Here is a 27,440-nt window from a genome sequence, read left to right as displayed (position 1 = left end):
GAATATCTGTATCATTTTTTGGAAACGCTGAGAGTTTGTAGCTTAATGATTGAGAGTATTTTCGTTTTCCAGATGTCAGGAATTTCAGTCTCTGTTGTGTGGGAAAACTTTTTGCTTTAATTATATGCATTTCTTTTAAACTGAAATCAAAAGTTGTTTCACTTTCATGCTCTGTTTTCAATTACACAACAATCTTAAGAGTTTACCTTCAAACATAGATTTTCATAACTGCAGAAGTGGAAAGGCGATGTAGCCTGTAATAAAGAAGGTTAATCTTGTGTGGTAAACTTGTGCAGATAATCACAAATCTGAATAAACTGCCAGTTGTCTGCTGATGTGCCATTACCATGAGTTATGATGAAATACATTTTTATTAGCAATCTGAACAGTTGTGTTAATATTTTAAAAGTCCTAAAATAACGTCCTAAGTCCATAATGACAGAATATCATTCTTGATAGCCAAGTGGAAGAAACATACCTAATTAAACATCTCCATTTAATTTCAATAGTTTTATGCCAGTCAGACCCTGTCCTCTAGGAAGATAGCTGAAGAATACAAACATGACCCTGAAGGTTGGTACGTTGTAAATCAGGGATTTCTGCTTTAAGTCAAAAGTGAGATCACAGTGATTTCAATCAATGCACCTTCCTGCACAATATCTAAAGAAGTAAGTGGAAGGAAGTATTACTCCTTGTTTTGTTTCATATTGCATTTCAGAGTACGGATTATTCTCCTTGTGTCTGCCAGGTCGAACACCATCAGCGAAGCAGCTGCCATTATGTGTTTCATTTTAGCTGCCGAGTGAAGGTTACACCATTTTTTGTGTGCAGGGGATCTCCCAGACAGAAATCTCTACACTTTTTTACTGTGCATAGCATGTGCAATGAGCCTGAGGCTTCTAGGAGGTGTTGGATTTACTGTAAATGTGCAATAAATTTGGCACTCGGGGTGTTTCGGACTTACTGTGAATGTGTGAATCAGCCGTGCGGTGTATGAATGGCAAATTTGAAGCTTCCAGGCAATGTCGGACTTACTCTGCATGAAATGTACAGTTGCTCTCGGCAAGAACTTTAGGAATACACTGGATTTCTGCATGTCAGGTAGGTGGAAAAAGAGGACACGTTTGGGGAAACTTGGACTAGGTGGCTCAATGCAGATGTCACAGAGCAACATCTCCAGCAGTCAGGGAGGCTTCAGGCTTGTTTACTGTTCCTCAGAGTGAAACTAGGAAGTACTGAACTGAAACTTGTATGCTTTACATAGAAAATGCAAATGTCTGTAGAGAGATTAGCAGGCTGTATAAAGTCAGAAAGAAATAACCGTAGGTGTTTTTTTTCAGCATGGCTTTGCGTTGCCTTCCCGTACGCCAGTCTGACAAAGCTGGAGTGTAGAGCATGGAGCCCTCAGCGTGGCAGCGTGGCCGGGGGCCTGTTTGGGGTGGACAGCTCTGAGTCCCATTTGGAGCTAGTTCTCCTTGGGAAAGCCAGTTCTTGCTGTGCTTGTGTGTTTTGCCTGTTCTAATAAATCAGCTGCATAATGGATTTTTTTTTTATCTGATTAGGAATCATTTTGCTGCATAGTCTTGAACTTTGAGGCTATTTTTAATTTTAAGAGGATTTCTCTCTTGATGAGATGATAACCTAAAATGGTACAGGAGGAGCTGATGTGCCGTGTTCCCATTCAGGGTCTCTGTTTTACAGCCAAGCATAGTCATGGAAAAAGGAAACTTGAAATTTTAATGTTAACATTATAGAGCTAAGTATGTGTTCACTCTTCTGCAAATGGTTTTGAACATTGGAAATGCTTGGATCTCGTGCTATCCTCCAGAGCTCAACACATTTATATGTGTATAAATACATATATTGTATAAAGACGAGCTCAGAGAAAAAGCTAGGGAAAGCAGCCCGGCAGAGGACAGGAGGGGATTTGAGGGTAGACTCCTAACAAAACGCTGAAGGAGATTGGCACTAATTACCAGGCTAAAGCATGAACAAAAGCAAGAGGGCAGAAGGAATGTCACCACGTTTGGAAATATGCACTGACAGCTAACACTGCTGCTGTGGATGGATGTTGCAAACACAATAGCTGGTAGCTATCCCAGCACCAGCACAATTGGTGTTTCTGCCCTACAAACGCCTGGTTGTGGGTGGTGAAATTGCTGCCTCATGGACAAGTCACTCCACTACCCTCCTTTTTCTTTCCTATCATTATTTCTGCCTAGAATGACTGACTTCCAGGGACATGTTTGCTAATATTTCCTTGGATCCTGTACCAAATGTATCTCTCTTTTTCTCACTGTGTTTCCAGAGCAGCTTCCTACTTCGTTCTTTCTGTTTGCGGTCTCCTCTGAGGACATGATAGTAGGCTGTGAGCTTGTGGAGTCAGGAATCGGTCCCTTAACTGCCATAAAAAGCATAAAAAGAACCTCAGTGAACTTGGGCATATTTTTCTAATTGATGTGAATGAGATGAAAGGGATAGCTGACTTTTGTGACCTTTGCAGGATAATTGTGTATCATGTGTTGCTTGAATAAAGAGGAGTGCTGTAGCTGCAAAAATGTGAATTGACACCATTCTACTCCTTAGCAACATCCATTGGTGTATATCGGCAAGGTGAATTAACAGCTGTCACCCTTCATTTCTCTTCTGTTCACCTCCCACATACATAGTTCATTTGCATGGTGCAGCTTTGGGGGTTAAAAAGTTTAGTACTTAGAACTGTAGAGACTCTTGCTCCAATTTCTTTTCATTACTGCAAACGTACATTGTCATTCTAATGATACTCCCTCCGTCTTTACCAGAGCAAGAGAGTAGAACAGATTCAGCAGAACGCCAGGGCAGGTTGTTAAATGTTTTGCTGCACTGAAAGCTGTAAGAGGAATGCACTGACGTAGGTCTACGTTACGGTTAGGTTCTTCAAGGGCATAAACCACCATGCACGTTATCGGGGTTGAGGTCCACTCTCCAATTTTTTTCAATAAAAATTCAATAAAAATTCTTTTGACCTGATTCTGTGGTATTTCTTTCTCAATCAAAAATGAGTAATATTGAAAAGGCTTTGAGAAAAATTGGTTTTATACTTTACATTTGTGAAAAGTATGCTTTCTATGTTTTGATTTCATTGAAGTTTTTGTCTGGCTTTACACCAAGGTTCTGCCATGTCTTACTCCTCATTGAAGTATTCAGAGCAATCCAAGCTGAAACGTATCACCTTAATACATTGCTTCAGTGCATTCGAAGTTGAAATGTTCATGTTTGTGTTTTAAATTATGTATTTAAAACTCTTTCTTCTGGAATTGAGAAGGAGATCTGATACAGACAGTATGAGCCTGCTCTCCCCAAGTTCGTATAATGAGTTATCCTGTTGAATAAAGAAGATGTATGGGACTAATTACACTGTAGGAGAGCTAGCACACATTGTGTGTGTGCTGGAGCTTCATTTGTTCTGCTCTCATCTGGTCTGTGGGAATTTATTTGACAGCTGAAGGGATGTTTGAGCTGGCTGTTAAATACTATGGGAGCATTAGGCAAATGGGACTGAAGATACTGTTCAGGAGGCCTGTCCAAATATCTGTCTTGCTAAGTGATTACACTTAATATAGTTGTACCCAGTAAACCTTTTGGTAAGTGATTTGATGCTCCCTTTGCAGCTGTAGTTATGCTGCAAAACCTTTAGTACAGATACAGTCATATTTGTTATCTTAGTGCACAGCTGAGTGTACTTCATTAAGGATCGCAAATAAATATTGGACTATATGTAAGCAATATAAGTACTTTTATCATCCACATCCATGATAAGAAAGATATAAAATACAAGTTTATATGCTGGCACTGTTAAAATAGCAATGTCTTTTAGTTTCACAGGGACTAATTGGTGTGAGTAACTGATGATGAAAATGTTATGCTTGAAGGGCCTGATTCAATACCTATTGTATTTAGATGTAGCCTTTCCTGGGCTTTGGATCAAATTTTAATTTCTAACAATGTATTTGTTGTAAGTTGCTTTGTAAGTTAGAAGATACTTCAAATGCCTCTGGATTTCTTTTGATGTCTCGAATGCTTTCTGAAGTATATAATGGCTCAAAGGAATGGCTGGTGCTTGACAGAGTGCAATTCTTGCTTCAGAAATAATACAGCTTCCTTTTTAACACTGTAAATCATTGCTTTAGAAAAGTCATGGTTAAAACAAACATGACAATTTAAGGAGGGCAATGCAAGGGAAATAGCTGAGTACGTTTTCTACTACAGTGATTAAAAGCAGCAGTGTACTTCTGGCTGTAAATTAGTTTGGAAATGTAACATTTCAATTTGTGGAAGAAACAAGAATGGGTTAAAGCACTTGTGAGTGGTTTACTTAAAATTAAGCTACATGGTAGGTGTGTTTAAAACCACTTTGTTTAGCAGAAAATAAACAAGATTAAAAAGGAGTTTGCCTGTTAACATCTAAAACTAATTTCCCAGCTGTAACTTCCTGGTAATATCTGAATGCTAGTCAAAAAAACCTAGAAAATATTCAGAAGAGTGTTTGTATATGATCCTTGGCTTTGAACTAATCCAACTTTTCCCCTTTTCATTTCCAGGATCAACTATAAAATGGTTGCCACACACATCAGTCTGTGTTCAGACTCCCTTCTTTCATTGTCCCATGTAACGAGAGGAAGGACACTTTGGAAGCAGCGTATCAGGTTAACATTGACCATTTTGGCCACTCCTTTTCCCCATGTCTCACATGCAGCGTGTAGGGTTTTATTCTGCAGCACAGCCCCTGGCTTTATTTAGTCTGTGGCTGCCTTGCAAGAGCTACAGTACGTGCCCTGATGATGACGTGGCTCAGCTGGTCTGATTCGCTCTTGGCAGGGCTTTCAGCAGGGCTCCTTTTCCTCACAGCTTGTGCAGAATGCAGCAGCTCATTTACTCCCTGACTTGAGTTACCAGGATCCTATTACATCCCCAGTGCACTCTTTACATTGGCTCTCTGTAAAGGATGGAGTAATTTAAACTGGCAGTGTTGAACTTTAACAGTGTAAAGTGTTGGCTGCATTTGAAGATCAGCTTCAGCCTTCACCTTCCGGACCTCTAGGCTTGGCCATGGCTCATTGTTTGATGTTCCCCAGCCTCTTGCCCTCGGTCAGGATGTGCCCTTGTCTTCAACAGGTGAAACTTGTTCCATCTCTCCTCTTGTTAGAAAAGCTTCCTTTTATTTTTAGTAGGTAATGGAATTTGATTGCTAACAGCTCTGTACCTTCTTTTCCTGCTTCTTTCAAGCCATGTTTGACAGGAATGCAATGGGTGCTGTCTTGGCATTCTTGCTAATACACTTCCAGTTGCTCAGCGGTAAGGTAGGGCCCTGCACCTTTACAGAGCTGGCAGGCTGTCTGTAGAGTAAGCCCTGCTCCCCAGAACAGTGTTCTTGTATATCGTCTTATATAAGAGAGAGCAGCTCTTCTTTGGAGGCTCATAAATACAGTTCATAAGTAACTCCATTCTGGGTGAGCATTCTGTCTTTAAAACACTTCTGTTCTGTTCTTCCAGAACGGCCAGCCACACGTCCAAGGCATGAATCTGCAACTGTAGCATAGAGAGCTCAGATTGGGTGACCTCTAGCAGATCAGCCACGATCTGCTCTTTCACTGTAGCAGTAGTTGCATCTACTGGACTGGTGAGATGGATGATGCCCCTTCCCCAAGAAGGCCAGTTATGGCTTTGCTTAATAACCAAAGCCTAAAGACTGCATTGAGGGTCCTAATCCAACTCCCAGTGCTTGAGAAGTAAGGGACGGCCTCACTGAGGCTTTTAGGAGAAGAACATCCTTTCATGTCAGTGTTCTAATTTGAAGAATTTGTTTCCTTATGAATTAAGAAGCCCCTCTGAATGTGTCTGCGAAAACAGTTGCCTGTTTCAGGCCAGACAGCTGAGTGCCCAGAAAGGGCTTGTGTGGTTGCGGGGAGTGGGGCTGATGCGCAGACTGGGGGTAAGAACGTGGGTGATCAGCAGGCTACATAGTGCATGAGGAAAGGTTGCTAGGTCTTCCAGAAGAAAACCCCATTCAAATAAGCGGTGTTTTCACAGACTCGCTTGGTTCATTAAAACAGCTTATTTTGCTGACGAAAGCGTTCCAGATGGCCATCCCTCTGCCCAGCTGCCATATCCCGTGAGCTGCTAGAGTGCTGGGAGTGCAGGGGTACCTCTTAGAGGCTTTTGCATGGTAGTAGCAGCTCATGTCTGTGACCAGATTTTTCGTAGCCTCTCTGGGGCTGTCCTAGCTAGAGCTCCCCTGTCTCCTGCTGGGCAGCAGCTTGCTCTCTGGTTTCATCAGGTGGGCAACACTGGAGGCTTCAGAGGAAGAAACCCTTTAGCTGGCTCTTCTTGATCTAACTGTAGGAACAGCTTCTTCTATATCTAGGTCATGTAATGGTGTGTTATAGTCAGTAAAAATGGTGTGTATAAATATATTTGTTATTCAAAAAATTATTTTAAAAAACAAGCAAAAACAAACTAATGGCATCTAAACTGTTTGCTTTTTTCTGTGTGAACAGATATATTACCATACGATGTGAATATAGCAGTTTAATTAAGTTTTGCCTATATATTTCCTTGAAGCTTTTATTGTGCTGCTTTTAAAAATGCGCATGGTCTTATATTGAATGAGGTGTCCAGTAATTATTTAACATATCTGCTATCGCTCTGCTCCCTAGGATGATCATTTTATCTCTCTGCTTGGCTCTACTTCTTTCTAATCTTACACATTATTTAACATGAAAAAAAGCACTAATGATTTATTAAATGGTACTATAGTATTGTCAACATAATATTTTAGCCTTTTCCTTATGCATCATAACTTTTATGGTCCAAGATTTTTCCCTGCTGCTTGAGCAGAAATCTTTCTGGGACTGTCCACCCTGACAGTGGATTTGGAGCTACCACAGCTAATGCCAAACCCAGGCAGATTCAACAGCCATGCCCCTGCTCAGTGCTCTTGTAAATTGTGCTCAGTAACCTCTCTTTATTTTGTCTTTCTCATTCTCAGCTTTATTTGACTACTGGCCTCAGTACTGGCTCTTACTTGTTGCTTCAGGAAAGGTTAAAATTTTTGTTTTCTGCTCTCTTCTTCCCCTACCCTACATGCTTACTATGGCCATTTGTAGCATGTCCAAGTAGGTCAATTACTTCTCATTTCAGCCTAATCCTGTTGGATTAGTTCTTCTCTCAAGAAAGCGAGGTGCTTTTCAGTAGTCATGGCAGAGCCTCAGCTCTGTTTCCTTCTGCAAAGGAAAGTTTATAGAAGGAGGAGAGTTTGAAGCAAAGTGGTGGGACACTGATCAGCACGTGTGTGCTGGTGCTGGGTCTGTCAGCTGGCACCAGGTGGAGGAGCTGCGCAGGCAAGGCAATCGCGTAGCAGTGCTGGAGCAGTTTTCTCCCTCTCCTACATCTGTCCCTTGCTGCTGGGTCTGGTGGTAGGTCACTGGCAGAAAATGGGAGCAGGAAGCATTCCCTCCGGTCTTCCTTTCTGTTTTTTTTTTTTTTTTTAAATATAAATTGGGTCATGGCGGACTAGCTAGGTGACTTTTATCCCCTCTGAACTGCAGTTTGGTGGAAAAACAAGATAGTTATATTTCTACCTTTAAATGAAAGGGACAGGAATAGAAGAACACAAACACAAAGACAATAAGCCACATGCACATTTTTCACAATGTGGTTGTGGGGAGAGTGGCTGATGAAGTGACTGGGTTAGACTGTAGGAGATAGCAGGCTATGTAGTGCATGAAAACATGTTTATAAAACATTCAGAAAGCATCTACATTACAGGTGAAGACCAACCATTTTTTTCCACCTGCCCACAGGCGGGGAGCTGCAGTGGCCACCAGTCCTGGGAGCGTTACCAAGCCTCTCCAGCGGCTGTGCGGAAGGTGCTGTGCTGTGGGTGATCTAGGGTAAAACAGTAAGGGGAGAGGGAGGGAGCAGCACTTCAGTTTGGTCAAATTAGTGGCTAACAGGTGAAGTGCTGCAAGGAGTGATACAGGACTTTTTTTTTTTAAGGACAGCACTTAAATCAAGGATGGTCAGAGGGGCAATTTCAAACACCACAGTTCCTTAAATGACATTAGGTTGTACAGAAAGCATGCTTCTCTCCATTCAGATTGGGGTCTTGAGAAGTACCACTGTGGCTGATACAGCTGAGCCCACTTTTGAGGCTACACTCATTTCCCACCTATGCCTTTCCCCCGCTTCTGACACAGGCTGCATCCCAACCCACTCGCTTGCATCCTGGGGTGAAACTGCATAGCAGCACAGAGATGGTGCTGCTAGTGAAATGTGAAACTCAGCTTGGAAACTTCTGCTCTAGAGAACATTACAACATAATCAAATCAAACATTGTCATTTTTCCTTCCTTAGAGAGCTTTGCTCTAACTGAAGCAGTGGAGCAGTATTAAGTGCGGGCATGTTTGTCATAGTGTTTAACTAAAAGCAGAGTCTGTTGTATCCCTATAAAAAGAGGATCATAACTGCATAGTATAATTCAATATTTTAAAACCGTCCCTAACCCCAAATACAAAATCTTTAATGCAGCAGGTATATAAAGTCTAATCAAGATTGACCACTGAAATTAGTGGAAATACTTCGCAAGTAAAGTCCTTAAAGATGGAAAACATTTTTTGCTATGTAATTATACAATGCAAAGGATAGTAGAGCGCTGAGCCAGACTGTAAGTTCATTTTAGCACGATATGCCTGGTTAAAGACAGCACTAACTAATTGGACCTACTTGGGCAGAAAGGACTCTTATGCGTCATTTAAACCCAAGCTGCTGCAATAAGCAGGCTCATCTTTGGAACATGGGACTTTCCTCTCACCCAAAATCAAACATGACCCTTTTAATCCTCAGCTGGTGGAAAGGTAAGTATAATTTTTATCAGCCCAGTAACCACAGCTAGCCCTTTGTATGTCAAATACGCTGTAAAGAGACAAGTGTTTGAGAAATTCTTATAACAAAATGTTTTTATGGATCCACTTAGAAATACATAAAAAGGAAAAGAAAGTAAAGTGCTCTGGCTTTGGGCTTCTTATGCATAGGCAAGGTGAAATAGCATAAATGAAGTCATGCAATGAGTTGAATCACTTTCCAGGCTTGCATAAAAGTGACAAACCTCTTCAAAACACAAGGTTCTCCCTAATGCCATTTATTCCATTAGGATACACATAGCTAAATAAAAATGAGTCAGTAAGAATTAATTGGATTGAGTGGGAACGAAGTAGGCATTCTTTATAAACTCAAAGCATATTGGGCGATAACTAAAATGTGCACAAATACTCAGAGAACTAGGTAGGAATGAATTCATGGCAAGTTGCAAAGATGTGTTTCTTGTATCTTAATTACCTACTACCAATCAATTATTTTATGCCTTATCTCTGATTTGGAGATCTGCCTAGAATATGGGGAAATTATATATATATATATTTTATATATATAGAGAGAGAGGAATATAATTAGGAAAGCTAAAAATCATGGTATCATTTACTTTGGGAAAAGAGCATACGAGTTAGTATTTTATTGCCATTATAGCAATACAACTGCAGGTAAGCAGTAGCTATGGCCTATTTTGAAATTGCAGTCTGTTCACATAGCAATTATCACAAAACTTTTGGATTAGATTGTGAATGCATCAATTTTCATTTGTAAATTATCAAACTAGAAACATGTAAATCCATTTATAAAATGTGGCTGAGAATTAAGAAGTACCATTTAATATGTGAAGATTCTTTTAAAAAATTATGCATTACAAAAAAAAAAAGGAATAGGTCATTCTTTCTGACTTAGCCATTTTGATTATTTTGTTAAATAAGGAAAGGGAATATTCAATTATTTTATATGTGTAAAAGCTAATATTTACATTGTTCAATACATGAAAGCAGAATCATGCTAAGAAAAACTGAAAGAGGAAGAGAACAAATATTAATGAGCTTAAATTGCAGTAATATAGTCAGGTAAGGTATTAGAAAAATTCTTTCTAATGATAATAGCTAGTGAGGCATGGGAAGAGGCAGCAGAGGGAAGCTGTGGAACTATCCTCATTGGAAAAGATTAAACCAATCTTGCCAAAGTTTATCCGTAGTAGCATTAACCATCTCTTCAGGTCCTTTCCAGCCCTGGTTTCTACCACTTTTACAAGGCTATTGTTACACAGTGACTTTAAGCTCATGCAAGTCTCCCTTGTCACTTGAAGAAGCTGTCCTCAAGCTCTTCCTCACTCATTTGTTCATGCACGTGCCCTTACCATAGCACAGAACTTGCTCTCTAGCCTGTCTCATGCAGGAGTAAACTAACACTACTGGCTAAACTGGATTAAAGCTAGCACTGGCCTATCTATCTACACTGGCACTGCTCTTCTCCACCCTATTGCAGTGTAAAGGTATGCTGAGTGCCGGAAACAATAGCAGCCATAGAGAAAGCCAGCTAGAAAGGAAGAGACAAAACCAATTTCTCTTCTAAGTTAACTGCTCTCTATTTTTATTTTTTTCCATTACGTTAATGAAAGTTTTGAAAGAAAACAAGAAGAAAGAGTGGACAGCACATACAGAACAGACACACAGGCTAAAGGTGGGGAGATGAGTGGAGCAGAATGAAATGATCCCACTTGGTGCAGGGACTTGCCAACTAGTATTACATTGGAAAAGAAGAAGTAAGCACAAGGGAGGGAGTTGAAACTTCAAATTACACATTTAAGTCATGTAGTTTACATATAAGAATATTGTTTCCAAGAATTTTTAATTTAAACCTTTCTTTTGCTGCAGTCTTTGCATTAACAAGCCAATTGAGTTTTTTTTTTTCAGGTAAGAAGAGAAAACATCACAAAAGATATTATTTTCTATGTATTGTCACATACATGCTCGTACTAAAGACAAGGGCCTTCCACTTGCTGAAATCGGCAATGCCTGTCAAACACAGTGTATCTTGTACGAAACTCCAGGAAGAGAAATGGCAACCACCCCTTTTGATGTAGAATTGACAGGAGGGAAACGTCACCAGCTGCCTGGTTTGAGGATGCCCCTGCGTTGACAGGGATGGGATGAGTGGGATGCAGTTTGCTTGCTAGTAGTGGTAGGGTCTTGTAAATCTCAGCTACCTACCTGCATGAGGATGACTCAGAGTGACAACTAGGGAACAGTGCTGTAAAAGACGGCAGGAGGAATTCCACTAAACGGTCACTCCAAAAGACAGGGCTGGCTTAAAAATTTGAATGCAGGATACTTTTTGGACAGTTGCATTTGAGAACGTCCAGAAGAAAGAGAAGCTGTGTTGTAAGCAACAACTAACGCTGCAGTTGTTGGGTAGTTTGGTGAAGCAGGAGAATTGGAGTAGGTTTTTAGATCTGGCACATTCTGCTGGTTTTGTATATTGGAAACTTTTACTTTGTTGTGAGGGAAATGGGACTGAGATGGAGCCTCCTAACAAACAGCCCATGCATGTCCATATTATAAAAGTAGCAGAAGAGTTTGGCAGCCTATTCAAAGGGTGCTGTAGCTCATGAGAGTAGCGTGCGCTGAGATGCAGCCAGAGAGCTCGCTGCCCGCTGCTGCTAACACATCCCAGTAACCTGAGCAGCACTACTTGAGCACCATGGTCATACTAAACCTTAAACAGCTGGAGCAGCTGTGTGAAGTGCAGGTTTAGATTAATACTAGAAAAGTCATTAAGTGAGTAATCACATTGCTGAGTCTCTCCCTTCCCTATCACTTCACCTGTTTTTAATAGAATGACTATTCAGCAACCTTCCCTATGGGAAATACCTACATTTTCATTAATTCCATCATGTGGATTTTATAGATCGAAATATTGCTGAAAATATTGTCTTGCTACGTCAGTGCAATAAAACAAAATAATTCAAAAGAGAAAAGTGTATTAAGAGAATTAGAAGTTAGTCAGAATGAAGAAAAAAAGGACACTTCTCTGCCATTTGCCTGAGATGTGCAGCACAGGCAACACTGTGGTGTTGGAAACCCCGGCAATCAAAGCTGTGTATTCTTAGAACAGAAAATCCCCCCTGCCCCTGCCACCTCCAGAAGTATTCTTACTTATTTCTGAAAGTTTTTTTAAATAACTAGTTTGGCTTAAGGTCTTTACACTTTAGGAAACTTCTGCCAATCTTTCTTTCAATTAACTACTTTGGAGGATCTTCCCTTTTTTGGTCGTAACATTAGGATTTAGTCCATCGACTTGCCAATTATAGATCTTTGTATTTGCTCTCAGAGCACAGCCTACGTACAAAAAGCAAAGGCAAAGTGTTTCAAGCCACTTAAAATAAGCATCGAAGAAGCAGGATAAAATCTAATGAAAACCTCTTAAGGTGCTTCTTGTTTTTTTTTTTTCTTTGAGATACAGGTTACAGGTTCAGTTTAGCATCCAGCATTCATCTGTAAGTGAAAAACATAGTCGAAACACAGGAACAAAGGATTTACCTAGTAAGTCATCAAAGTGCTTTATTTCATAAAGCCTTGCTCATGTTTGGAGTGTAATCTAAGCACTACGATATACAACAATAAGTCCTTCTTGCCCTGTCCAAATAAACAGTTTATTAACAGTAATGAATGACAGAAACTGTTACATAGACAAAAAGAATGCTTTGCTGTAAATTTCTAAAATTGTCTAAAAATGTACACTAATTGGCCACAATTAAATATTTACTCAATCTCATTTTTACTTCAGGTCTCCCTGTGGTCTCATACTTTAAGAAGCCACAGCATACTTCGGAGAATAAAACTTGTGTGATATTGTAGACAAATGGGGTATATGGGCAGAGGACAAAAAATATCAAGCCACAGTACCAACTTATTTAAATATAGACAATACAAAAGTGTGCACATACATTACAGTGCTGCGGACATCACTAAGTCAAACATAACAAAAAAACCCTGTAGGGAAGGTAGGGGAGGGGAGAAAAAAAATTGATACACGGCAACAGGGACAGTATTGCCTTTGGCCACTGAAGAGAGTGTGATGGGGTGCTATTGTATAGGCTTCTCTGAAGTAAAACACTACGTACATTATGCACAGTTGCAGGCTTAACAGCACTGACATTAGTTATGGAGAAGGCATGCTGGCACTCCTGATTTGCGTTATAAATGATGATGGGGAGGGCGTGACTTATTTTAAATTGCCTACAAAATCTAACAATTTCAATAAAGAAATTTTAAAGGCACAGCTTTAGCACAGTGTGTAAGTAGATAAACCTTAAGCATACGTAAATTTGTCTTTTTCAAGCAAGGAATCTTTTGGGGAAAAACACAAGAAGAGAAGAAATACAATGTTGTTTAAAAATTTTAAACAAGTTAAACATGATCAGCACAGTTTTAGGCAATGTACTACACTATCACATCTGAGTGAATGATAGGACAGGTCATTTTGATGATAAAAGACGACCTTGGGAAAAATCCCTCTGAAACATCCTTTCTCATTTTATTGTAAAAGATCCTATTGTGGAGGTGAGCGAGACATTCACTTCGGTACACTACTGCACGTTACAGCTTGGAAGGTGACCAACATTACTTCATTTGTACTGCAAAAAAAATTTACATGTAAACTCAAAAATCATATATAGTACACAGCTCTGAAATTCAGAAATATCCCTGCTTTCCTAATAATGTAAACAGTAAAATTCAGAGTTAATTTTTAAAGGGATAATCCATAATAAAATACCACTGTATAAACAGTACAACATAAGCATTTAAACTTCAAATTCCCACTAAAGTACAAGAGAATGGACTTTCTATCAGTGTGCACATCTTTCAAGGGTGAAAGATGAGGCTACTATTGCCCAAAACTATGCGCTTCTTCAAATAAGCTTTTTTCCACTTGTAACATTATTAGTTCCTATATTGCAAGAATATAAAACAAATGAACATTTCAGGTAACAAAGTGAAATAAGCAAGGTTTTTCCCTTAACATAAGTTTACCGTAGCAAAAATGTACACATAGCAGGAAATACATGTTAGCTCTTTGTAAGATAAGAGATGTTAGCTCTCAGCTTAGCTCTCTCTGAGAGTCTGAACTTGCTGATGTGATGTGCTGAGAAGAAGAAAAAAATGGGAGCGGGAGAAAAAAGGGAAAAAAACCCAACTGCTATGAACCTAACAGGAAAATCCTCCGGCACCAAGGGCTTACCGTTGCAGCTATTTTTTTTTAAGGAGTGCCAGTGTGCAGGTTAAGTGTAACATTCGCAGTAAGGTTTTTATTATTATCATCATCATCATGAATACTGTCATGTATCTTTTAGTTCAAAAAATAAACTGATCCACAGTTTACAGTTTGATACCAATATTGTAGATTTAACATGCATTTACTCTTCCCCACCCCCACCCCACACCTCTTTGCTCATTTATTCCATTTCAGCTGGTAGCATCAGAGTATTACTGTCACAGTGCACTCTGAATAAGCTGATCTATTTAATTTATTTTTTGCACACACAAAAGAGTCAGAAATAGCTAGAACTATGCTGGGAATATCAGGCAGCTGTTAAAGCGCATATTCCACCCCACTTCAGTCATCTTTGCCAGCAGATGTAAACAAAGGGGTTGCTTTCTGCAAGATGAGCACTTTTCTGAGTTCCTTTTTTCCCTACACTTGTAGCCACTGCTGCTGTCCCCAGGTCTTGTGTCTGTCCTGTGTAACATGATAGGTTACGTCAAGATGTTGGCAATAAAGTCCAAGAAGCGCTTTGAATACTGTTCAGGATTAACAGTTGAAATTTCCGCACCAGCCTATACAGAGAATTGGGGGGGAGGGAAGAAGAGAAGGAAGAACCAATATTTTATTTGATGCTTTGGCACTGATGGTGTTACATATTGAAAATTTTATTTGCAGTTTCAGAACCAGATACTATAAACATAGATTATAACGGCCCTCAAGCAGAACCTTAATCCTTTTTAGACTTCCCACTGGTACAGTGATATTCTGTACTCACCAGCCGAACTGCAGGATATCCAGCTTCCATTTCTGGAATTATTCTCTTTCCTTTCTTTACTTCTCTTTACTTTTTGTTGTGCTTCAATCTCCTGTATAATTTCTACTACACCCTTAACCGTTCTACCCACAGATTCATCAACAGATTCTGGTCTGTTTAGCAGCAGCGTCTTCGTATAGAGAAGGCTGAATTAGCATAGTCAGATCTGGAGTGTCACTGTTTGTTTAATGTATATTGCTATCTGAATGCTAATCAACCTGCTTTGGAATATATGGCAATAATGAGTAATATTTTTTCAATATATATACATTTAAATCCTGACTCATTGAATAAGCTGTATAATTGCTATTTTACAATTTCATCTATATTATTATTTGAGGTTTTCAGAGCCTTAGCCACATTTGCATCTATATTTTCCTCATTTTACAAAAGCGAAAAATTGGACGCAATTAAAGAACAAAATTCAGTTTCCGGTGGCTCAGGATGTAGACAGTGAAATAAATGAAAATACTTGTGCAAAAGTTCAGAAAAAGAATCTAATCACAGTCAGCTTTAATAATCCTAGTTGTTATTTACAATGTATTTTTATCCCTTATTTAAGCCAGAAGTGTGATATTTAAGTCTGCTACATTTAAAGTTCCTTAATAACTGCCAGATAATGTCTGCATATGGTCTGCATCAACTTTCAGCTGCTTTGAGAGCAGAGAGAGTAATGAGAGCATTGTTTTGGAGAGACAAAAAATATCTTCCACAAGCCTGTACAGGGCTTATTGCTGAGAATTCTAAATCACTTCATATTGTAAACTAAAAAGCTCCAAGTTCTTTGGTTAAAAAAAAAAAAAACCACAATGGCCTGATCCTTCAGATACTTAGACAGAGAAGGGATTTTAGACTCATGAACGATTATGGTCTTGTTTTAAGAGTTTATAATGTTTGAACCCTAAAATCACCATATCGTGGTGACGGAAGACATAATCCTTAACTCCGTAAGACTAGGATACTTCACCATGGTTTTCTGGTACGTGCTGTTAAGCAGCAATTTCAGTCAAAAGAAAGAAACGATGGCAGTCAAATAGTAGCCTTCACTGAATGGTCCCAAAGTATTTAGTAAGTACATTTTATGCTTAATTTGGCAAATTGTACTTTTAACAAATCTTGCTGTGAGCTACATCATTTGCCAAGGAATAAATTTTCTGCATGGCTATACCAAATAACGAAACCATCACTAGAGTCCCACATGTGAAATCAGATTCACAATAGCTTTCGCAGAGCTATATAAGAATACACATATCTGTGGACAACTTATTTTGTTTCCAAGAACAAGGTACATCTCACAAATTTAGGACAAAGTCCTAAAAAGGCAGCATCTCACTAGTGTTCTCTGTGGGTAAGAACAGTGTATACAGGTGAAAAGGGAGCTTCACCCTCAGTATGCAATGTGTAGCAGTTACTCTCTATTTTCGAATTACATGTTAAAACTAGAAAAAAAAAGAAACAAAATTTTGATCTATTTCCCCCTTTCCAAAGATGTCCTGAACTGTGGTACATCAGCATACTGAACAACAAATATGCACAAGTACCAATGATATCAGAGTGAAGAAACACAGATACTTACCCCATGCTTAACTGTTTTTGCAGCGTGGGCAGCTTTCTTTTTTGCGTCATAATGAGTAAGAATGTCAATAATGGCCATAAAGTATACTTCCTTCCGAGGTGCATCTGCAAAAGGCAAATACATGGCAGTAAGAATGACTTTCCAGCAAAGGAAACTTTATAAGGATCTATTAGGTGATAAAAGCAAATGAGCGCAAAATAAAACACCAGCATACAGAAATGGGAATTGTTGTTCACTAAAAGTCATGTGGATTCCATTTTTTTTTATGGTTATATATAAGTACAGAAAAACCATGAAGCTTTATAAGAAAGGTGGTGCTTCTGTGTCAACAAACAAGACCATATTTTATTTATGAATAAAAACATTTGTCCATCAATGTACATGCTTCTTAAAAAAAATAAAACAATGAGAGATAACTTTCCTGGTCTTGAATAGTCGAAGGTAACTAATCATACTTAGATTTACGTACTAATGTCAAGCACACTTTCAGGCTCCTTATGCAAAAGAGCACTCCTTATAAGACTTTCTCAGCTGCAGCACAGAACTTGGGTGTGGGTGTACACAAATTTCCAAAAAGTAACAACAACAAAAATGTGAAATACAAATTGGAATGCTCTTTTACTCATTTTTTTTTGTCTGGAGCGCTCTTAACAGTATTAACTACCTATCAGGAGAAGAACAATTACATACACTAGATTTCCTAAAAGGAATGAAAAAAATAAAGAATTAACTGAGGATCACTGTGTGTAAACAGCTAAACCAGTATATGAGTTGCTTGGGTAGCTGGTGAACTACTTAACTGTAGCCCCACATCACAACACCTAAAAAATATGTTCAGTATCAAAGCTGAGCATTATAGGTGTTTTCTGCTTTCTGCTGCACCAAAAAATTATTCATTTCCTCTTCTATGGAGTGAATTATATTGTGCAATTTAACTTTGCTTTTATGTGGTTATGAAGCCTTTAGGATTCTGGTGTAAGAATCAAAACACCTTAACCTAACAATATTTATTATTGCTTACTTTCATGGGATTTTATTCCATAAACATCAATAGCTGGATCAAATTCCCCTGGAGCCAAAGGCTGTGAGCTGTTGAGTGTATTGCCTGGGCTGTCTGGAGGAGTTCCAATAGGGTGGGTGCCATCACTCTCTCCTTCGTCTTCTCCATCATTCTCTTCACACTCTACTTCTTCCTGTTCAGCTCTTTCAACATCATGAATCCCAACCAGCAAGCTGTAGTCCATGAGTTTTAGCTGAGCAAGGAACTAAAAAGTGGTAATAAGCAATTTATCAATATCACTGAAAAATGTAAGCTCCAGTTACATTTGAGAAGTTACGCAAAGGTGTCATCAGCTTAAAAAAAACCAGACACTTCTAAGAGAGAGCAAAATGGAGGATTAAGTACTAAAGCTAGCAGTGATATCCTTTATTAAGATGTAGCAACAGCACATCGGTCACTAAAGATTATAAAAAGTTGTAGCACACTCTTCCAAAATCCTCAGGGAAGCTTCATTTTTCCTATGGGGAAGATCAGTCCTGTGCGAGGCAATCACTGTCACTCTTGCCTAGGGTTTCAACTAGGACTATTTTGTTCACTGTGCAACGTCCAGATCAGCCTCTGTGCTATCAATCAGATGTATTGTGTGCTATAATCTGGCACTAATCTCCCCCCACGCCCTCGTAATCCTTATGAAAGAATTGTGAAAAAAATGTTTAAATATTTTAGCAGTGGAAGCATAGTGAAGTTTTACACTGTGAAGAAATGAAACGCTGTCATATTCTCTTCACAGTGAAAGGCTCACAATTTAAATTAGGTAAGCAACATGTGAACAGGCATTTCTGAGTACAGACTGGAGTTTGAAGAAAAGTGGAAAATGAATACGCTTAATGTATAGACAAAATAGTTCAGGGGAACACGATAAGGCAGAAAGGTAAGAGAGGAAGATGGAAATAAAGGAAGTAGAAAAGAGAGAAGAAGGAATAAACAAATAGTTCAAGAGGATGAGGAGAAGGCAGGGCAGAGTTGTGCTGCAGCTTGAAAGCAATGCTGGGATTTTGAACCTGCTGCACAAAGAGCCGTGGAACCACTGCTTACGATATGCACAGAAAGAGACTGAAGGAATGAATCATTTCAGTTTTTAGAGACTCTACAGCACTATAAAAGAGAAGTTAGAGCAGATCAGAGAAGAAGTTAAGCTAGACTTTGGAACAGGGATGAAAGAGATGACTATAAAATCACTAGAAAAAGAGAAACAATACAGAGTTTGTCAAAATCCTCTCTGTGAGGAAAGACAGGAATCAGAAATAACACGACTGTGAATTGAAGTGCTAAAAGAGATAACATTAAAAAGGACAGTGAGAAGAGGTTTTAGGAAAAAAGAAGAAATTGGTTTCTACCAGTTTTAATATAATAAAGCAAAAGACTGTTCACAAGACTCAAATAGATTTAAGTTTGAAGAGACATCAGGGATAGATAGAGCATCTGACTTGTGATCAGTACAGAGGTAATGAATGATATCCAATAAGAACAGATGAGATAGGCCAAAGGCGATGAAGTGAAAAGACTTCAGGCATATCACCAGGTATTTGAGAAATATTGACAGAGAAAGAAGGCAAGAGAGAGAGAGAATAGAAAAGAGGGAGAAAGAAAAAGAAGGAAAATCTACCAATATTCATCAGGGAAGAATAGTGTGAAAGAGAACAGATCCTTTGGAAAAGAGTGGGCTGCAAATCAGAAGAAAACAGGTCTTGGGAAAAGAAGTGTGCTGCTGCTGATAGCAGAGAGATTTAGGAAAATCAGCACAAAGAAATGATCATCACATTTGAAGTGGAAAAAAATACACCTTTTTTCTCAGGACAGTTTCAGTGGAATGAGCAGGCAGGAAAATGAGGCATGAGAGAACAGTAAGAGATATTTGTCTGCCTGAACGTATGAAAGGGACATAAGAGTTGATTATGAGAGAAACATTATACAACAAAAATTATGTAATAACAAACAAAAATGGACATAAAGCCATATGTGTGAGAATATTACTCCACGTTTAACTATAAACACTGTTTGATAAGCTAATGATATGCTAAGCGCAGTGTGTTTCTTTAGACTGTCGTGAAATCTGAGTGCTTACGCATTGGATACAAGCTGCATACTCTTAGATATCCAACAAGGGCAGAACATCAATAAAAGGAAAATACGGTTAAAAAAGGGCTTCCCATTATTAAATCAGGTGTCACATCACTTCACACTAGTGGTTTACATGTATGCTCTGTATAAATGTCAAAACCATAAAAAATAGCCTCTTAAAACATGGTCTGCCATTGTATTTACAATTACACTGTACTTACAATTTATTATCATTTAGAACACAGCACAGAATCCACATTTTGAGGCAATAAAGTATCTCCTACATTCATTGCACATATTTAAAATCTTGTCTGAAACCTACTGTAAAAGTTTTAGTCAGCAACAGCTCTACATAAAAAAGCACAAGATTTAAGCCCAAATTAACTTATCTCTAGAACTGCAAGACTGACAGAGCAATTATCTACCAAAATATATTTTAAATACAAAATAAACACACACTGATATTTCACAAAATACTTATGTTTTCATAATTATTATTCAATTAATAAGAAATTAGCTTTCTTCAAAAGCAAATGATTGGCTAAATTCTGAAGTTACACTATTTTGTGTGACTGTGCAGCAGCTTTTGAACAACACTCAGATACAGATCTGAAGAACAAGCCAATTGGCAGAGCCATTTTGATGTAAACAGCTGAAAGTTTATTAAGCCACAGAGCAATTTTGATGTCAGGCCTTGTCCAACAGTGAAAGTGGATTTCAGGCTTTGAGTAGCGGGACTGCAAAATATTGTCTTTAGTGATAACATGGGAGAACTGTGGAACTTGAAGCCAAGTTGTGCAAACTAGGTAGCCCAATGTTTAGTTTCCCTTATTTCCTGAGTAGCTAAATCAGTTATAACAAAATATCATATTAAAATCACATAGTAAAACAACACTTTTGTGTTGTAATAAGTTTCAACCTATTACAAATTTACAAGGGAAAACTGCATTAAGATAATGAGTGCAACTGCTGTACACAAATTTCTAAAGCACTCCATTAGTGCAATACTAAAGATGATTTAAAACTGGATTACTGATACGAAACAGAACAGACACAGCTGTGAGCAGGGGAACCTACATTGTCTGTTAGGGGTTACAGTCCACATATAGCCTTAGCTAAGGTCAATAGCTTTGGTGCACCTCAACATTCCCCATCTGTAAAATAGCACTAACAATACCTACCTCCCCCTTGGGGGTATTTGGAGGTACCAGACGTACCAAACTCGCAAAGCCCTTAAATAGCACTGCTGCCATCATTTTAACACCACACCATCAAAGCCAGGACACTGTATGACAACCAGCTATAGCATCAAGGTCCTTTATTGTGTCAGCAAAAGTAGTGATCAACTCCTGAAAGTTTAAACTGCTTCACTTTCCAGTGCTTACAGTCTCATAATGAAGAGTTTTCATTTTATGAATTACAGCTATGAGTTCCTAGGATATCTGTTATTTGCTGCATGTTTTAATTGCATGTAGCTGAACGGGTACACTCTTACCTCAACATCCTTTTTGAGTTTTTCAAGGAACATCTTTTTGTTGTTTTCATCAATATGAATCTTTTGGCCATCATTAATAAAATCATTGTCTTTGAATGTTGGCAGCTCTTTGGCCTAAAACAAACCAGAAATTACAGTAAGAGTCAGAACGTGAGCAGGAGCACAATGAAATTGCTCATTCAACCTGCGTCCACAGCAAAAGCTCACCCAGCCCCACTGGGAGCTACATGTTCAAAGCTTCCAAAATGCAAAAGGTTCACTAACGCCCAAAAGAGGGCATTAGTGAGCTATTGCAACCAAAAGCCCCACCACAGCTCGAGCAGTGGATGCAAATATACCTTCATTGCACGCAGTTGTTCATAACAATAAACATAAATTTGTTTTCTTAGTTTATCCATGCTGTAAGTAGCCTTGTAAGTATAAATTTATTAGGAAAGCAGTAAATTTAACTAAGACAAAGAACCAAACCTGCTACTTCATTTCCATCTACCATTGAAGTCTGAGCTTCTTCCAGGATGTCATTTGTCAAAAGTGACTGAAAATAAGTAAAGTCCAAACACAATCTGCACTGCATAACCTCATATATACCTCATATGTGCTATCACATAAAATCTAATAGACTTTGGACTACATTTTTGCATAGCTGCTGTGAAGGTTTATAAGTGCCTTATACCAAATAATTATTAAAATCAAACAAACAGGAATTATGTAATACTGCCCAGAAGTGGTAAATGCCAGCGGAGACTACTGCCTTTTAAAATTTCAATTAAACATTCTTGATATTGGAGCATTAGCTGACTATCTTCAACCATCCCATGAAGTGAGTTGCAACAGCATTAAGGAAAGTCAGAAACTTTTATATGACCACTACAGATAGAGTAACCCCTGGTTGTAGTACTCAGCTTAAGGCCTCTGAAATGTGCTCTGCTTTCAGAAGGCAGGGACTGGAAGTTTGCTTTAAAAAGTCAAACAAAAGACCAACAACAAACAAACAAAAAAACCAGTCCCTTCCAGGTATTTGGTCAAGGAGCCCAAAAGTAAAGTAGCTTCTGCAATTAGAGCCCTTAATAGTCTTCTTCCCCTCACCCCCAACTAGAAGATAGGGAAGAACAAGCTTTCTTTACAAAGAACTTGTTGCAGAACATCTGAGCACTACAACCCTTGATCCTCACCATGAAATAATAGGTAATTTGAGTAAAATCATTTCCTTTTAATCCGAAGGTCCTTCCACTAGGAATAACGGGCAGCTAACATGAGCCTACTCGAACATCTTTTATAACTTTAACGACCTTATAACCTTCCTGAGGACAATATTTTCAACAGATTACTTCTTCCTGCAAACACAGTAAAGAGGAGAATCTCAGAGGTTCTTCTCTCTTCTCTAAAACTTATTTACTGAAAAGCATAGGATTAAAATGTGAGATCGTGGCAGACTCTTCAATGCCTTTATATATCTTCACAATGATCTGAAGCTTTTTGCTTCTCAGCTGCATACAAAAGTGGATGAAATGCTCAGTTCCACAACTGTCCAAATTTGTTTTCTTGGACTTGGAATTTGTGGCTTGCTCAAGAGCTCTCGATGCTGCATTTGTTTAGAAAAGTGACTCTCTCTTCCAGGAACTGCTCAAAAGCATTTAAACAATTTAATTAGATTTTAATAGTTATGAATCCATGCTAAATCCATTAAATTCCAACACCTAGTGAACTTTGGAAAAACTCTGGTCTGAGTTTGGCTGCTCTGAATTAATTACTGCATTGTATCTAGAATATTCTGATGTGTTAAGATAACTCAGATAACTCTAACTTTGCTCCAGAGTGCTATGTTAGTTTAAAAATAAAAGGAAAAACACTCTAAGCAGCTGAGATGGAACGATAACTGCTATCCCTACCAGACTCCCTTCCATTGACAGTCATCCTGAAGTGCTCTGCTGGTTAACTTAAAGATACAGAGGCAACATGTTAGACACTTCTTAAAGTGAACAATGAATTGTTTACTACAGCATGACAGCAGACTGTGCATCGATTTTCTTTTTGGCCTATTCAGTAAGTGGTTTAGGATGAAAAAGAGCAGAGGAAATATCAGATAAGCATTCCAGACTAACAGCTGTACACAGTATCATACACAATTGAGGAAACTATCCCATGGATGTGGGCTAATTCTGCAGAGGCGAGACTGGGGATAAAAGGATGTTGCCAACCCCAGAGGATGGAATCCAGTGAGTGGGATGTTTAAGAATGAAGAAGAGACTTGGATGAATTAATTTAAGATGAAACAGTAACGAAAAGAATGCAAGAAACCAAGCTCCCTTCATTCCCAGCAACAAAGTCACTAAAAATCCTCATCTTAGGATATTTTCATATCCAGTATATCCAAACTATTTATTAAACTAGGCAGAAGTCGAAGTGAAACAAACCCATTAACACCAAAAATTTTTATTAATGCTGTTGAAAATAAAGCAGGGAGGTGGTGGGGAGGCACAGAGGAAGGATGTGCTTGTGGTTAAGACACTGAGATGTAGGTTTATTTCTAGATTCTGCCACAGACTTCCTATATAACACCAGATCAGCCAATTAGACCTTGTCTGGGTGAGGGGGAAAAAAAACTGTCTTTTTCCACTTGAGACAGTGGTCTTAATAAAAATAAACTTAAATTGCAGGGTGGTGATGTTTTCGGAAGATATTAGAGCTGGTATTCCAGCAGTCTAGGTGCCATATTCCACTTCAACATTGTCTACCAATCTATTTTTAATGAAACTGAGCTAGCAAAGCAGACCCAGCCACCTTTCTTGCCTGTCATCATAAGACCCAAGGGGCGCTTTCAAAAACATTCAGGGCAGCGAGAAACCCAGCTCTCCCCAAAAGCTACACTCTTCACTGCCTTGTGTGCAGTCTCCTCCAGTCCTCAATAGCTGCTGTTCACCCACAGCAGTGAAGTTTTAGCAAGAACAGAACTGCACAAATTAAAAACCAACACTCAGGCACGTAAACAAATAGGAAGACCCAGTGGGTTCAGTATCAGAAATCAGAGCTAAAATCCCATGGGCTAGTGGTTGCCCTCACCACATTTGTGTGATGCTTCCCCAGCCTACAATCTTCCCTCTTATTAAGTGTTATTAGACAAAGCTTTTTGTGCTAAGCAATATCATTCTCCATGTTTATATAAAGCTGAATATCTCTAGGATATTGTTTGAATCCCAAATGTTACTAATAACAGCCAGTATAATAGCAATTCTAGTAGCAATTCCACAGGAATTAATGCCTTAAAAAGTGATTTGGGAGTTTAGGAATTAAAAATATATGAAATATGAGACTAGGAGGGACTTTAGTTGTTATTTAAAATCCATAATGTATGTGTTCATACTGAAAAATTCTAATATATACATTTTCATTTTATGCACCTCAGTAAGTAAATACAGAAAAAACATATTGTGGCAGTTTAAGCCACTGCATCTGAATGTAAAAAACCGAGATTTTGCTTTAATGAAATAATTGATACAATTAATTTTTAATGCAGTCTCAAATATTTCCAATGAAATAAATCCTTTTTGGAAAAAGAATCTCTTATAATGTAATTCATTATAATGAACATACTACTATCATTAAAGAACTAAATATTTTAAGAGCTGCACAGGAGATGAACATCTCACTGCTTCCACTAAATTAATAATAGATTTTCTTTCTGAACCATCTCCATTATTTTTAATCCCCTACTTAAAGATGCAAGAAAGGCACAATAGATTTTACAAATAAGCAGTATTTATTTATTAAAAAAGCATATTATATACACATTTTTGCTTTACCTTCTAAAGACTGTTATGGTCACAAAGAATTTTAACGGCAGGAAGATCTCACTGCCATTGAGAAGGCTGAAAAGTAATAAACTTCTCCTTGACTTAGAAGACAGACTATGTAAGGCCTGTTTCAAAGCCTAAAATCACAAAGAATCAGCCCACTGACTTACTGAAAATGTTTCTGAAGAAGATTTCTTGAAAGGTAAGCACCAGATGTGAAGATTTTATTTCTATGTGAACATGTGCACATTTCTTACACATCTCAATTCAGCATCCTAGCGTAATGTGTTAAAATGAAGATTAATAATTTTTTTTAAAAGGGATTTTTTTCCACCATGACCTAAAATAATGATCATGGCTTGCACTAATTCTGCATCTTGGAAGAAGTCTGCTACAATAGCTGTAGACAGTAAAGTCTCAGGATAAACCTTACACTGAAAAAGGAAGAAGATTTAATTGTCCTCATAACCTGGCAGCAATTTCTCACCCAATAGAGGCAAAAAGAGGTTGTAAGCAATATTATTGATTGTTTTGGAAGCAACTTGACCAGTGGGTCAAGTTATTCACACAGCTAAACACTTGCAAAATTGGGCTTACAGTTTTTAACTTCTGAAAGTGGTATAAAAACATCTGCCAGCAGTTAAGGTCCACACCCTAGCTTTTCTTTCACAGTGAATGTTTAACACATACTTTTTTTTCAAGTTAAATATGTTAGATCAACTTTAGACTTGTGCTCACAGCATACATGGAAGACAGTATTTTTAAAAAAGGGTATTATGCTACACATAGTTTGCAATAATCTTGCACAGGCAGATTTTGAACTGCATCAGAAGTCTGAAGTCCCTAATTCTAAAGAGAGGAAGCATAACTAGAACCTTCTTTGCCAGTCTGAGGATTGTAGCTCCTTTCCTCCAATAGTTATGGGAGTTCGGCCCAAGCTTTTGTTGCACCAGTTGCCTCGTCCTAGACAAGGATTTCTAATCCACCTAGGGGCCTGCACCCCATTTAGCATCACAAGCTTGTAAACAGCAGTGGAAATGGAGCAGTAATACCGGAAGGGGGGTCTGGGAGGAAACACTGGAATGGCTTAAGTAAGAGCAACTAGGATTTTTGTAGGATTGTGCAGGAAGTTTTAGATGGATTAGGAATTCAGATATGGATGAAGCAGCGCTAAAATAGTAAACATACATCTTTTCAGTGCTCAGGGAAACACATTCAGAATTACCCCAAGAGTTAATGTTTTCCTGCTGCAGAATGAACATTCAACACATAAAACACAAAACCAAGATTCCCTTTTATTTTTGAACTTATTTTAACATATGGAAAATAGACTTTTAAACAAAATAAAACAAACAAGGGGGAAAACCAACAATTTGTTTTGAAAAAAAATAATAGGGTTGGTGTCATACAAAGGATAAATACGGAAATAGGGATCTCAACTCTGAATGTCTATTCCTGCCTTTGCTATATATTGCAGCGTGATGTTTTGAAAGTCATAATCTCAGTCTATGTCAGCCTGAGATTCATTTCACAGACCTGCTTCACATATATTTTATGTGAGGTATGCAAATGAAGCAGACTGCAATCACTAGAGGAAATAAATAAAAAAGAAAAGGAATAAGTAAAAAAAATACCGTTCTGGAATTACAGATTTTAAATTAGCAGGAAAAAATACCTCAGATTTTGGAATAATCTATATTGAATCAAGTTTTACCCATTGACATCAAAAGGAAAAAAAGAAATCAAGTCCAAATGAGCTTGCTGCTGTGCTTCTGCAATAAAATCCTTCTTCCATTAGTTACAATTGAGCTCTAAGAAATCTGGTAAGTTAATTACTATATGTTGTAATGTATAAGGTAAAAAATAAAGTGTAAAGCTAAAAAGTGATTTGTTACATCTAGCAGCATCTTCCAATCCAATTATCAAAGCTAAGTAATTTACATGCAATTTAACTAATACGTAACATAACAGCTATCAACTATAACAACTTTTTTCAAAAAAGAACTTCAATAGAAAATCCTTTCTTCAAATGAATATACCATCATTTTTATGTATTCATGCTTATTTATGAAACAACAGATATAACTGATGTAGCATTTCAACTAGTCACAGCCTAACTTAAAAACATATGATTATCAGGCTATAACATTGCTCAGTATGGTAGGCTTAAGTTCAGTTCGCTCAGGTTTTATTTTTCCTGTCCAAATTTCCTTCTGAGCTGCTCACCCACTAGCAACATGCTTAAGGTCTTTGGAAGTACAAGCACACTCAGCTGCAACGGCTAATTTGGAATACCGGAAGTACAGCATATACTGGAAGTATAGCATATACTGGAAGTATAGCATAACTGTGAGCAGAGAGACCACCAGGGGAGTTCTGCGTTATCCTTGTTTCACTTAAGAGAGCAAAATTGTCCAGGGAATGAATAGAAAATGTCCGCTATTAATAACAATTAAAAAAAA

The 27,440-nt window shown here is 38.2% G+C and overlaps 1 protein-coding gene across 1 annotated transcript in view; it reads right to left on the bottom strand.

Moving 5' to 3' along the window:
- Positions 1–12,450: 12,450 nt before the first annotated feature.
- PIP4K2A (phosphatidylinositol-5-phosphate 4-kinase type 2 alpha) overlaps positions 12,451–27,440 on the bottom strand; it is a 116,881-nt gene continuing 101,891 nt past the window's right edge. Inside the window, exons 7-10 of the mRNA XM_068934572.1 lie at positions 21,188–21,301; positions 17,593–17,836; positions 16,572–16,675; positions 12,451–14,753 (exon numbers count right to left, since the gene is read on the bottom strand). Coding sequence (XP_068790673.1) covers positions 14,673–14,753; positions 16,572–16,675; positions 17,593–17,836; positions 21,188–21,301 — 543 coding nt within the window. The 3' untranslated portion in view covers positions 12,451–14,672. The remainder of the gene's footprint in view (positions 14,754–16,571; positions 16,676–17,592; positions 17,837–21,187; positions 21,302–27,440) is intronic.

This window comes from Struthio camelus, chromosome 2 (assembly GCF_040807025.1).
Source record: "Struthio camelus isolate bStrCam1 chromosome 2, bStrCam1.hap1, whole genome shotgun sequence".
Lineage (NCBI taxonomy): Eukaryota > Metazoa > Chordata > Aves > Struthioniformes > Struthionidae > Struthio > Struthio camelus.
Note: the sequence above shows the minus strand (reverse complement) of the source record. Positions and strands in the feature narration are given on the sequence as shown.